Here is a 12,524-nt window from a genome sequence, read left to right on the forward strand (position 1 = left end):
TAACACCTTTAAATAAAATTTTAAACTGGAAAATTATCTTGAGATACTTTGAATATTTTTAATTAGTATTTATAAAAGATAACAATGATACTTTACCAAACTTTGAAAAAAATTGAAGTTAATAATATGATAAATGCTTTAAACCCAAGAAAATTGGTGAATTTATGAAGGTGTAGTACCTATTTCACGGAAGACAGCAAACATAACAATGCTGCTTAAAAATGGCAGTAGAAATAAAATTTCAAATAATAGGCTAGTTTCCTTGACTTCAATTCTTTGTAAAACTTTAGAACATTTAAAATTTAGCCAACTCTTACATTATTTAGAGGCTAACAATTTATTATTTTCTAATCAGCATGATTTTACAAAAGGTAAAAGTTGCACAACTAATCTCCTAGAGTACATGTATACAGTAACGACAGGTATTGCAAGGGGTAAGTCATTTGATACCCTTTATACTAATTTTAAAAAAGTTTTAAACAAAGTTTTACATCCATCCAGTCGGAATCACATGACTATTGCAAAATCAAAAGTAACCATATTGAATTGGGGGAAAACAAACTATACTTTCTTATACACAAAGTTAAGAAAACATTCCTTAACAGTAACTTTATGTCCTACAATTACTATAAAAGTTAATCAAAAGAAACAGCAAACAGATGTCTGCAAAATAAAGGTCTTTTAGGTGGTTTTACTTTATTTTTACATACTTTTAGATCTCTGTTTAAATAAAATGATGCCTTACATTGGTGTCTACATATTACTTTGGTTATTTTAGGGTATAAAAAGTACTGATATTTTGATATTTATTTACCAGTACTAAATTAAGATTCAAATTAAAAGTAACCCACCAGTAATAAAATGTGCAAAACAAACATAAACATTACAAGATTTTAGGAAAACATTGCTTGCTACATGCACTAATATCTACAGCATGATTTATCATATTCAACCTCAATTCTTTTAAGTACTTCATCTTCAGGAAGACTAAAGTTTTAATTTTGTTAGTACAACCAACTGCACAACAACTTTTAAGGATCTATGCTTTGTCCAATTTTATTTTTAATATACAGTGGGTGCTCATATTATTAGAAACACGACCAAATTTTAAAAACTTTGTGAATAAAGTTCAAAATTAACAAAACATTTTAACAAAATAATTTTTTTTATTTTACAAATAGTATGTATGTACCTTTTACTTTAATCTGGGAGTTTGGCAACATTGCATTTCATCTCATTATGAAGTTATAGGGTTTTTCCCGAATTTTGACAATTTTGGCAGTCATACCTGTGTTGTTGTCGCGTGAAGTGTTGTTTGTGTATTGCTCTCTTTTTAAAGTTTTCAAAGATTTTTTTATTGTTTTGTTATTGAGTTCTATTTATGTGTCTATTTTTTACAGTTAAACATGATTAAATCAATATTTTTACATATAATTTGACTTCTATAACGGTTTACTAGAATCACGTATTTTGTTCAATATGGGAAAGGCAAAAGATGTTTCACCCTCAAAAAAAAGAGAAGCTGGAGCATTATTGAAGAATACTTCTTATTCTCAAAGGTGTATAGCATCAATGACAAAGGTTTCAGTGGCAACAGTCAACCGAATAAAAAAAAATCTGGACAAAAATGCTGATTATACTCCTCAACGAACAGGACATTGTGGTAGAAAACGGCTAACAACGCCAAGAGACGATAGAAAAATACGAGATATTTGCCTAGAAAATAGGAATAAGCCTAGGCAAATACTAACCACTTTAATACAAGATGCTGGAATACCAGTATCTCCAATGACAGTTCGTCGCCGACTCAAAGAACAAGGATTTAGATGCTGTCGACCTGCTAAAAAGCCTAAGCTCACTCTAGCAATGCAACAAAAACGCCTTGCTTGGGCTAAAAGTCATCAGCATTTGACCGTCAATGACTGGAAAAATGTAAGTACTTCATTTATAATACACATTCCATTTAGAGATTTGCCTACATTAAAACTTTGACTTATAAGTTTTTTTGATGTTGTTTAGGTATGTTTCTTGGATGAATCGACAATCCAGATATTGATAAACAAATCGCAGTTTGTTCGTAGACAAGCTAGAGAAAAATTCCACAAAAACTGCATCTTAGAACGTGTAAAGCATCCTCTAAGTATAATGGTATGGTCTGTCATTAGTGGACATGGAACAGGGCGCTTATATGTCGTTGAGGGAACTATGCGCCAGGACCAATACATAAAAGTTCTTGACACAAGATTGGTACCACAGTTGAAGGAATGGTTCCCAAAGAACCAAAAATTTACATTTATGCATGATTCTGCCCCATGCCATAAAGCAAAGAAGGTTACAGAGTACCTAAAAGCAAAGAAAATTCCAGTGCTACCATGGCCTGGAAACTCACCAGATTTAAACCCTATTGAAAATCTGTGGGAGATCATGAAAAGGGAAATTGCTTCTGAAATGATCACCAACAAAATACAATTAATTGAAAAGATGATCAAAGTCTGGCACAATAACATAGATATTCAAAATAATGCAATAAAATGCATAGAAAGTATGCCAAGACGTGTAGAAGCGGTAATAAGTGCCAAGGGAGGGATAACAAAATACTAAAATAAATCACCAATATGTAATCTTTTGCTTGTACAATAGTGGAATTATTTTTAAAAAAATATAAATAAGTATGTTTTTTGTAATAAATATAGACCGCAACACTCAAAAGTTACGAAAAAATAGTCTGCAACCTTTTTATTTCTATAATAAATAACCTTTAACACATAATTTTCAAAAAAAAAGACAGTGTTTCTAATAATATGAGCACCCACTGTGCATCAATGATCTTCCAAGTTAATTTACAAACCAATTGTTGTTGTATGCAGATGATACTAAAGTAATAGCTGAAGTTAACAATGAAACGGATGCACATACTTTACAAAATTACATTGCTATATTAGAAAAATGGATAATAAACTGGAAAATTTAATTTTGAAAAATGTAAGATCATGCGTATTGGTAACAAAAATAAAATTATAAATACTTCATAACTAATAATAATATAAAGCAAGAATTAATTACTATTATATCGGAAAAGGATCTAGGGGCATTACTTTCAAATGACTTAAAATGGGAACCATAAATCTAAATTGTATTTATTGCAAACTTTAACAAGGCTCAAATTAAATTCTTAATTTAATAAAAACTCTGAACACTGTTTTAATAAAACCGCCAATTTATCATAATGCAAAAAAAAAAAAAAAAAAAAAAAGAAAAACAAAGCAATAAATTTACTGCTGCAAAAATAATAACAGTCAAAACTTAAATATTTTTAATTATTATTTTTTTAAACACCAGGTTATTTATGTGGTAGTGGTGATTATTTATGCGGTAGTGGTGTAGTGGTAGTGCGCTCGCTTCATAAGCGAGAGGTTCCGAGTTTGATCCCCACCATGTCCCTGGTAGTACCGCGCTCAACTTGTTTCTCCGCGCAGTGGCCTTGTTCGTCAAGGTTTGTGTTTCGGAGTTATAGAGTTGAGAGAGGGTTATAACCACAACTAAGTAGCCTCCTCATCTGTAGTGGCCTTCTAGGCCTTGGGGAGGTGAAATAACAAAAAAACAAAAAAACAAAAAAACAAATTTAAGGATTATAAATAAAAAACAAAAACTACTATTACTGAAGGCCCGAAAAAATATTGGCGGGGTAATTTAAAAATCAACCAATAAAAAATTATGCTAAAGCTATTTGCACATTGTATGAAATATATCGATTTTTGATTGGGGGGAAAGTTTAAGGAATTATTTATTTAAAAATTTAAATGTTTTAAATTAGAAATTAATTAATTGATAGTAAAAATAATTATTAAAAATTTTTCTTAAATAAGCTATTAGAATTTTTTTGTTTTGTTTTAAAATAACTATAAAAAGTTTAAATTGGTTTTTATATAATTTTAATCTCCTCCATCTTTTATTTTTGTATACATATCTGCAAAAGAGTTCAATTTATAAAAAAATATTGAATATGATTAAAATAAGATAAAAAAGTATTTCATATCTTCTTTAAGGATTTCTTTTGTTTAAAATATTTGATTACAGCTAAATTCCTTTAGACTGATATTCACAATCACTAAATTTGAGCCCTGCATAAATTTGGATAATATGCAAATATTTCAGTATAAAAATAGTGAGCAAATAAAATTGGTGTGTTGTAGTTATATACGCCTGCATTTATAATTTGCAATATAGGTATGGAGTCCTTATCTTGAAAAAAATATAAATATATTAGAAAACATTCAAAAACAAGTAACAAAATCTGTACCTGAGCTACATCATCTATCATATAACTAAAGACTAGAAAAAATGAAATTGACATCTATAAATCAACAAAGAATATGGGGAGATCTTATACAAATGTACAAATGGTATTATGATATAGAGAAAAATAACTTGGAAAATACCTCCTCAATATTCATGCTCTTTTAATTTTTCAGGTCCATATTCAAATATTCAAGGTAACAAACATCATTTATTCACGGATAAGAAATATTTAAATCGAAATCATGAGGGTTTTTTTTACAGATTTTACAGATTACAGAATTTTACAAATTCTGGAACAAATTATTAATTGAAATAGTGGAAGTTAAAAATATCAATTTATTTAAAGCAAGACTTAATCGAATATATTTAACTTTCTTGTTTAGTCTGTGAAAGTTTTAACATGGTATTAAATCTCAATTATTACAATTATTATTATTATTACTGACATTATATATCAATTATTGTGTTAAATAATAGTAAATTGCCTGTATTTTATGTAAATAATAAATTGTATAAAAAAAGCACAAAAAATATATACTTTACATTTTTACTCAATAGTAAATTTGCGCTGTTATTAATTGCTGCTGTAATACAAATACATCTTAATTTATTACTATTTGGATTATTTAATTTTTATGCACACTCTTTTGTTTTTTTGTAATTGAAAATTTTATAAACTGATTTTTAAAAAGCTTTTCAACATGTTTTGATTTTCAAATCTTCATAAACTATTGCATAAATAACAGATTTTTTTACAAAGTTGCTTTTTTTTAAGATAATTGATCTGTGAAAAATTGTTATAAAAAAAGTCATGCAACAAATCACCTTGATGCCTACCAACTAAAAGTTTAAAAATTTAAAGTTGTAGCATTAAAATTATTTTCAAAATATTTTAAAATTATCATCAAAATATTTTATATAAAGTTTTATTTCTCTATTAATATATACCTCCATAAAGTTTCACAATAAACTTTTTGATCTCATATAAATCTCAGTAAAAATTTATTAAAAAACCATATTTTAAAATAAAAACCTGAATTTCAAGCAATTCTCCTTTCCATACGCATCCAGCATCTTTATTATTACAATAACACTTCAGTTGTCCTATCTCTCTCATAAGATGTTTATCTTGAAATACCTCATTGTCAGTGATAGGCTCTTTGTCTATGGGGCATACAGCAGGATTCTTGCTAAAAAAAAGAATTTTAATATTAAAAAAATGAATTTTTTTAAAAAAAGTCTAGTGCTTTTTGAATGTGTGTGACAGAGGCTAATCTATTGCAACAACTTTTTCTTTTCTACAAAAAGTTTGAGCCTCTTTCCCATCGCCGTAAAGTGGCATCTCTTTCTCTTTTTTACAAATACTCAAGGTTGCTGCTCTAAGGAGCTTTTATCTCTAGTTACATTAACCAAAACTCATTTACGCTTGACTTATCAAAGTCTCATCCTTTTACTGTATCTGTCCCTGCATGCTCATAAAGCTTTTATTCCTCATAAAGCTTTTATTCCAGGAAAACATGAAGATAGGAACTCTTTCCTATCTTCATGTTTTCCTGACTCATACAACCTTCAACTTTTCAAGTCTTCTGTCAACCATTTCATTACTCTATAACTCTATTTTTTTTTTCTAGTAACTCTCAACTTAATAGTGTTTGCTTGCAGCCTTGTTGAGAGAACAAGAATTAAAAAAATAAATAAAGAGCTATAATCTCTAGTTTTTATCTACCAAAAATTATTCTTGCATGACAAAATCTAGATTGCTGGTTTTTTTCAATAAGCTTGCTTCATATGGCCATTTATTTCTTGCTAACCAAAATATAAAAGTTGTCCTCTGTGGAAAACACTCTGCTTTTTATTCTAGTAACTTCTTGTTGTTTCTTATCAAAATTAATCTTTCTGATAATCTTTTTTTTTTTTTAAATAAACTTTTTCTAATAAGACAAACAACAATTAAATTGTTCAAAAAACAATTAAATTGTTTAAACAACAATCAAGTTAACAGAAGAAAAAAAAAAAGAGTTAAAAGGATAAAAAACTTTAACTGTTATAGGAGGTCAGAAAAAATAAAGGCAGAGGAGAATTTCAAAACACTAAAAACACTTTTTGAGCATGAAGTTAAAATAAAACGATGCAACTAAGCTGAATAGCAAGTTACGCAACCATGGTAGTATTTGTAGAAACATGAATAACATCTAACATTGCAACATAACATGCAACATTGCAATAATTAGGCTGAAACTCAAGCTCAGCAGCTAACCTTATTTTCACTGCAATTTTGGATCTCATCTAAAAGAGAGAGGGCCTTATTAGTAGAATGAGCCTAACAAAATAACTGTATTCCATACAAAGAAGATTTTGAAAAGATTTATAGAGATTTATAAAGTAGGGAATAGAATCAGGAGTAAGAGGTAGTGAGCAAGATAAATGGAGGCAACAACAGCAGGTATTAGGTTTGTAATAGCTTGTATATATGGTTTCCAAATGAAAGGTAAAAGACTCAGTAAAAGTGCTGCTATGTATCAATATAGAAATATTAACAAAATTGTGATAATTATTAGCAGTAAACAACTAAGGTTCATTTAGGTTAAAATTTACCAGCCAATACAAGCTAATAGCTCCCACATTCAAGACTTGAAAAAATATTTGTTGCAGTTTGAAAATTTTTGCAAGCATTGCAAGTAAAAAATTACAGAACTTATATAAATCTATATTTATTTTGGAAAAAATTTTAACAAAAAGTTAAAATTTTAAAAAATTTAGAGTTAATTTTTTTAATTATTTAAATTTATATCAATTACAAATAAGTGCATAACAGCAAAACAAACAACAATAAGACACTTAAAAGGATAAACTAAAAGTCAATGGTATTTGTATTATCTATCAGTGTTTTTTTCAACAACAGGAATTTTTTATCATAAATTAGCTAATTACTGCCTTGGCATAACCAAAATGAGTAAGTTCATAAGCAGGTCCTTATGAGATTGTCTATAAATTATGCAACGCTAGATATCACCAATCTCTAAAACAAAAAAGATCAAAAGTTTTCCTTCGCAGAGCCTTAAGTTGAATGAAAAATCAAAATAGGGCATTAAGTTTAATGAACAGCGTAAAAGAGCTTAAGATCTTCTATTTTTTAAATAAATTTAGCGTAGTGTAATTTATGGGCGATTCCTTATTGTATATATACAATAAATATATGATTTAATTTTTGCATTCTTCATATTCTTTTATTTATTTTTTAATGTAATAAAAATTCTTTAAAATTTGAAAAATTCTTTAAAATTTGAAAAATTCTAACCTTTTCATATTAAAATAACAATATTTGCAGGCTCTTTCACCACGAAATGTTTGTATAGGATCACGGAAAACTAGTTTGCAAAAATAACATTTGTATTTATCAGGAAAACCGTCAACTAATTTTACATCGTATCCTTTTAGTTTATTTTGATCCATTATTAAATCTAAAGAAAAAATCATTACATTAATAAATTATCAGTCAGTTCATTAATGTAGCTTCATCAGTGTATTAATGTAGTTTCAGCTGCACCTACAGCTATGCCATGTTATATGTAATACAGTCAAAGACAAAACCATGACCACAGTCTAGGGCTATATTATCAATGAAAAAATAATTTAATAATAATTTAAAAATAAAATTATTTAGCAAAAACTTAATAAGAATATAATTATTAATAAACAATAGTAATACTTTATATGCATAAAATATATACAAATAAAACATTAAACATTATGAAAGGGGATACAAATTTGTTGTGAAACTTTAAAAAAGTAGGGGGGGAGGGGGAGAGCAGTAAAGTGTGACAATTTGTCTATAAGGGAAGGAGCTTAGGTACAAAACTGTCAAAAATTGGGAAAAGTTATTTATAGAAGATTCTTTTAAAAAAAACCAAATGAGTAAAAGTAATATAGAAAAGAAAAAAGAAAAGAAAAATAAATAAAAATATAAGTCCATTTATATCAAGAACTAAAAAGAGCTTTTCACAAAAACTTATTATTTGAATAGTTTGTTGAATATTCTGTTAATTAAATTAATAATGATATTCTTTTAGCACATGTGACAAGCTTATTCTTTAAACTTATCCATAACTTATCTATACAGTTAGACAAAATAGTATTAAAAGTTGACAGCCTTAATTCTAAAAACAATTGAGTGAAACTGCAATAATTTTCATATCCAAAAAACATTAAGGTACATTTGTTATAGCAGTATTGAAGGTATAATAATAATCTGTTTCACATGGAAGTCCTGTATAATCATATGCAATGTGATAGGAATAACTTTACTTTAATTAGGCTTGTAAAAGTGCCTTATCAACATATTTGTTTTAGTATATAAATTTTTTACTTCTTTTTTTATATCCATATCATCCGGTTGATCATTTTTATAATATGGCCAAGTTATTTAAAGCTGTAAACAAATTCTAGTTTGCAACCCACTATACCCAATTTTGGAAATGTAAGCGATACAATTTTAGTATTTGTTTTGGGTTATAAACCGTACAAACTTGTTGTTACAAAACATTATTTAATAATGCATCAACATAACTTCTATTTGATAACTTCTGCAGAGAGAACCAAGATAGAGATGTAAATACTATGTCATCGGCATAAGCAAAAATATTTAGAAAAATTCCACCTATATTGCATCCAATATGCATATTTGAAATTCTAAATACTAAATTATTTATGTTAAACCTAAACAGTAATGGTGAAAAAATACCTCAATCGAAGACAATCTATCATCAAAAATCATACCCTCTAGGCATAACTTTAGCCACTTTCTAAAAAACCATAATCCAATCTTATTTTTTGTATCACATTTTTTGTTACACCACAAGAAGTGAAAGATTATTTTTCCACAATCAATCCAAAAAAGAGTACAGGTCCCAACAGCATTCCCACAAATATACTTATCCTAGCATCAAAAGAACTAAGTTATCCATTAACAGCTATAATTAATGAATCATTTAAATCCGGAACATATCCTGACCAATTTAAGATTGCTAGGGTTATTCCAATCTTGAAAAAAGGCTTAAACACAAATCATCTTAATTATCGACCAAGATCAGTAAACTGCTGGTAAAATTTATGTATAAGAAATTAGAAAGTTTTTTAAGCCAGCACAATTGTCTATATAAGCTTCAGTTTGGATTTCGCAAAAAAAAATTGTACTAACCAAGCACTCATAGACATAACCGAAACTATACCCAAAGCTTTAGACAACTACACATTTACTTGTAGGGTTTTAATTGACTTAAAGATGATGTTTATAAGCTTTAATTTAACAGCTGAATGTACTTTTACTTTTATTACCATAATGTTGTTTTTAAAATAATTTTATTTTGTATTGTTCTACTGTTATACTTAAAAGTAACCTATTTAATCATTGTTATCTATGTGTCCAAGTATAGCCTTCTTTATTTTTATATGATTGTTGTTGATACCTATATTACTAATAAATTAATAAAAAATTAAATTGCTTATGATAGTTCCATTTTCTTTTTAAAATTGAAATAAAAAGTGTTGTCACAGAACTACCTTTCAAAAATTATGAATCTAATTATGATCTAATATTCCTACTGAATTGCACACTTGTATTGGACAGTTTGCATAATAACTTACCAATAGTTATTATAAATTTGTTAATAAAAGTCATCGCCATAATCTTAGATCAGCATCATGTAACTATCTTGTAATACCATTAAAGCAAACACTTAGGTATGGCATTAATTCCATTAAATATAAATTCATTAAATCATGGAACTATCTTCCCTCTGAAATCAAGACAACATATCTAAAAAAAGGAGTTAGAGCTCTCTTCATCAACAAAGTTAAGGAATTTATCCTAGATAAAAATATTATGTGAAGCTTCTGCTGTGTTATTTATCTCAATAATTATTTTTGATGTTGTTTTGACCTTATCCTTTGTACCTGTACAGTTCAAGTTGTTTTTGCCTTTTGTTTTAAATAATATGCTATTGCTGATGTTCTTGTTACTGTATTGTTATTGTTCTATTTAAAAGCCTGATATTTATTATTTTTAGCTTCTTTTTTTAAGTGGCTTTTTTTAAAAAAAAAAAATTTTTAGTGTTTTTGCTTTTGTTTTTATTATCATATTATTATTATTATTATTATTATTATTATTATTATTATTATTATTATTATTATTATTATTATTATTATTGTTATTATCATTATTATATTATCTGATATTATTTATGTACTAGTAATATGTTATACATTTTGTCAAATTTATAATGAATATTTGTAGGTAGTCACGTTTTTGGCAGTTAAATAACTGTTTGTGACTTATCCTAACTTTGCATTTACTTTATAAAGTGAAAACGATTGATTGATTGATACTATAAAACTATAAAAACTTCACCTTTCCCGAGACTTTACAAAAGTATTTTTCTTTTTCAAATGAAGGGGAATTTCCCCCCTACGTAATAGGTATGTAACCCCCCCCCCTTCCCCCATGAAAATCTCCTCGGGACGGCTCTGATAGTTGCTAGTTTCCATAGAGACCATTTGTGGTTATGTTAAAAGTGTCTACCGCGAGTTTCATGCTTTTACCCTATAATAACCCTATAAATAGCACAAAGTTTGCACTAATTGACTGCACAAATATCATCAATTATATGTATGGACGCAATGTGACTAATTTTAGTGGAGAAAATTCCTTTTTTTTTGCCGACTTTAGAGCAATTCCACGACCGTCACAGCGTGACACCCGTCATTTTTTTTGTCTTAAGCCTTTAATATTTTAATATTAAAATAGATATAAGAAGAACTTTTTTTGCTTTTTAGTTAGCTCATAATAGGTGCTACAAAAAACAAGAAGAAAAATTTGGGTGGATATATTGGCCTCTCATTCATGCAAGAAAATATAAAACGTCCCAGCGTGACCAATATTTTCTCAGTGTTTTTTAGTTTTTAGATCAACACCGTGATTCAGCTAATATAGATGAACTGAATTATTAACTTGGCATTAAACAAAAAGTTAAGACATTACTCTTACAAGTTTTATAGCTAAATTACATTTTTTAAATTAAATTTTAAACAGGCGCACCTTTAATTAACTAGTGGTAAACGTCACAGCGTGACGTCACAGCGTGACCAGACACATTTGGGTAGTTATAAACCAGGTAAATGGGCTGTTTTTAATAAATTTAAAACTTAGTAGAGAGGTATTAGACAAATATATAATTTCATCTTCATAAAAATAGTTCTTATATAGTAATCTTCAGAACACGCCCATACTATATCAGTGTCTAATCGCGTCCATATTATATTGCTGTCATATAAACAACGTTTTAAAGTTTTTTAGTGATTTTATTTGTAGACATAAGTTGTTTGACTAAATACTTGGCACTTGAATAGGATGGCATTTGTATTTTCCCATTATTGTTGTTAATTAGGTTCGCTGCAAATATTCCTGGTTTTGCTGGTGTTTATGTAAATAACTCATCAATTTTATATTTTTAAATTGTATTTATAATATCTTCCATAGAAACAAAATAGACATTGAAATTAGTCTCATTTTTAACAGCTTCATGAAAAGTTATGACATCAGTTATTATAAGTTTTCTCTGGATTATTTTTTGCTTTGCTATTCTTTTAACGGTCCCACCAATAGCATAGACCAATCCTTTCCCATGTGAAGCAGCAAAAAAGTTCCAGAATAATTTTAAATCATGCTGCTCTTCCAACCAGGGTATTGCTGATGCAATAAAACGATATTTAAATTGATTACTTGGCTTGTCTGTTTAAATCTGTAGTATTTTAACATTTGATTCAATATGGTTAGATAATAAATTATGAACAAATACAAGAATAAATTTTTTGAATGGGTTAAATCATCTGAAGCTATGACAGATGACGAGAATAAATTTTGGTACTAAAATACAGCAGTAAACACAGTAACTTGCTTCTTGTACCAATGTGCTGACTGCACTTCATCTTGCCAAAAAGTTGAAAATTTTTTAGCAAAATTCACTTGAAGGACGGCTGTGTCTGGTTTACTTTGAGGTTGGATCTTATGATCACGATGTCTTTGATTGTTTCTGTTTAATAAAATAATGCCAAAGAAATGAATCTAAAGATTTTGAAAAGGTGCTGTAAAGATCATCAACGATTCCCTTTTTTTTAATCTTTTTAATATATTCTTTTCCATTATCATCTGCAACTTTTTCCCATTGGTA

General features: G+C 27.9%; 1 protein-coding gene across 2 annotated transcripts in view; it reads right to left on the bottom strand.

Moving 5' to 3' along the window:
* LOC100213781 (TNF receptor-associated factor 5) overlaps positions 1 to 10,790 on the bottom strand; it is a 73,309-nt gene extending 62,519 nt beyond the window's left edge. Inside the window, exons 1-3 of one of the 2 annotated variants that reach the window (XM_065798909.1) lie at positions 10,706 to 10,790; positions 7,598 to 7,760; positions 5,333 to 5,489 (exon numbers count right to left, since the gene is read on the bottom strand). In XM_065798909.1, coding sequence (XP_065654981.1) covers positions 5,333 to 5,489; positions 7,598 to 7,752 — 312 coding nt within the window. In that variant the 5' untranslated portion in view covers positions 7,753 to 7,760; positions 10,706 to 10,790. Of the gene's footprint in view, positions 1 to 5,332; positions 5,490 to 7,597; positions 7,761 to 9,942; positions 9,998 to 10,705 lie in introns of those variants that run through there. The other variant, XM_065798908.1, reaches the window with a different exon arrangement.
* Between the last annotated feature and the right edge of the window lie 1,734 nt (positions 10,791 to 12,524).

The sequence above is a fragment of the Hydra vulgaris genome, chromosome 06 (genome assembly GCF_038396675.1).
Source record: "Hydra vulgaris chromosome 06, alternate assembly HydraT2T_AEP".
Lineage (NCBI taxonomy): Eukaryota > Metazoa > Cnidaria > Hydrozoa > Anthoathecata > Hydridae > Hydra > Hydra vulgaris.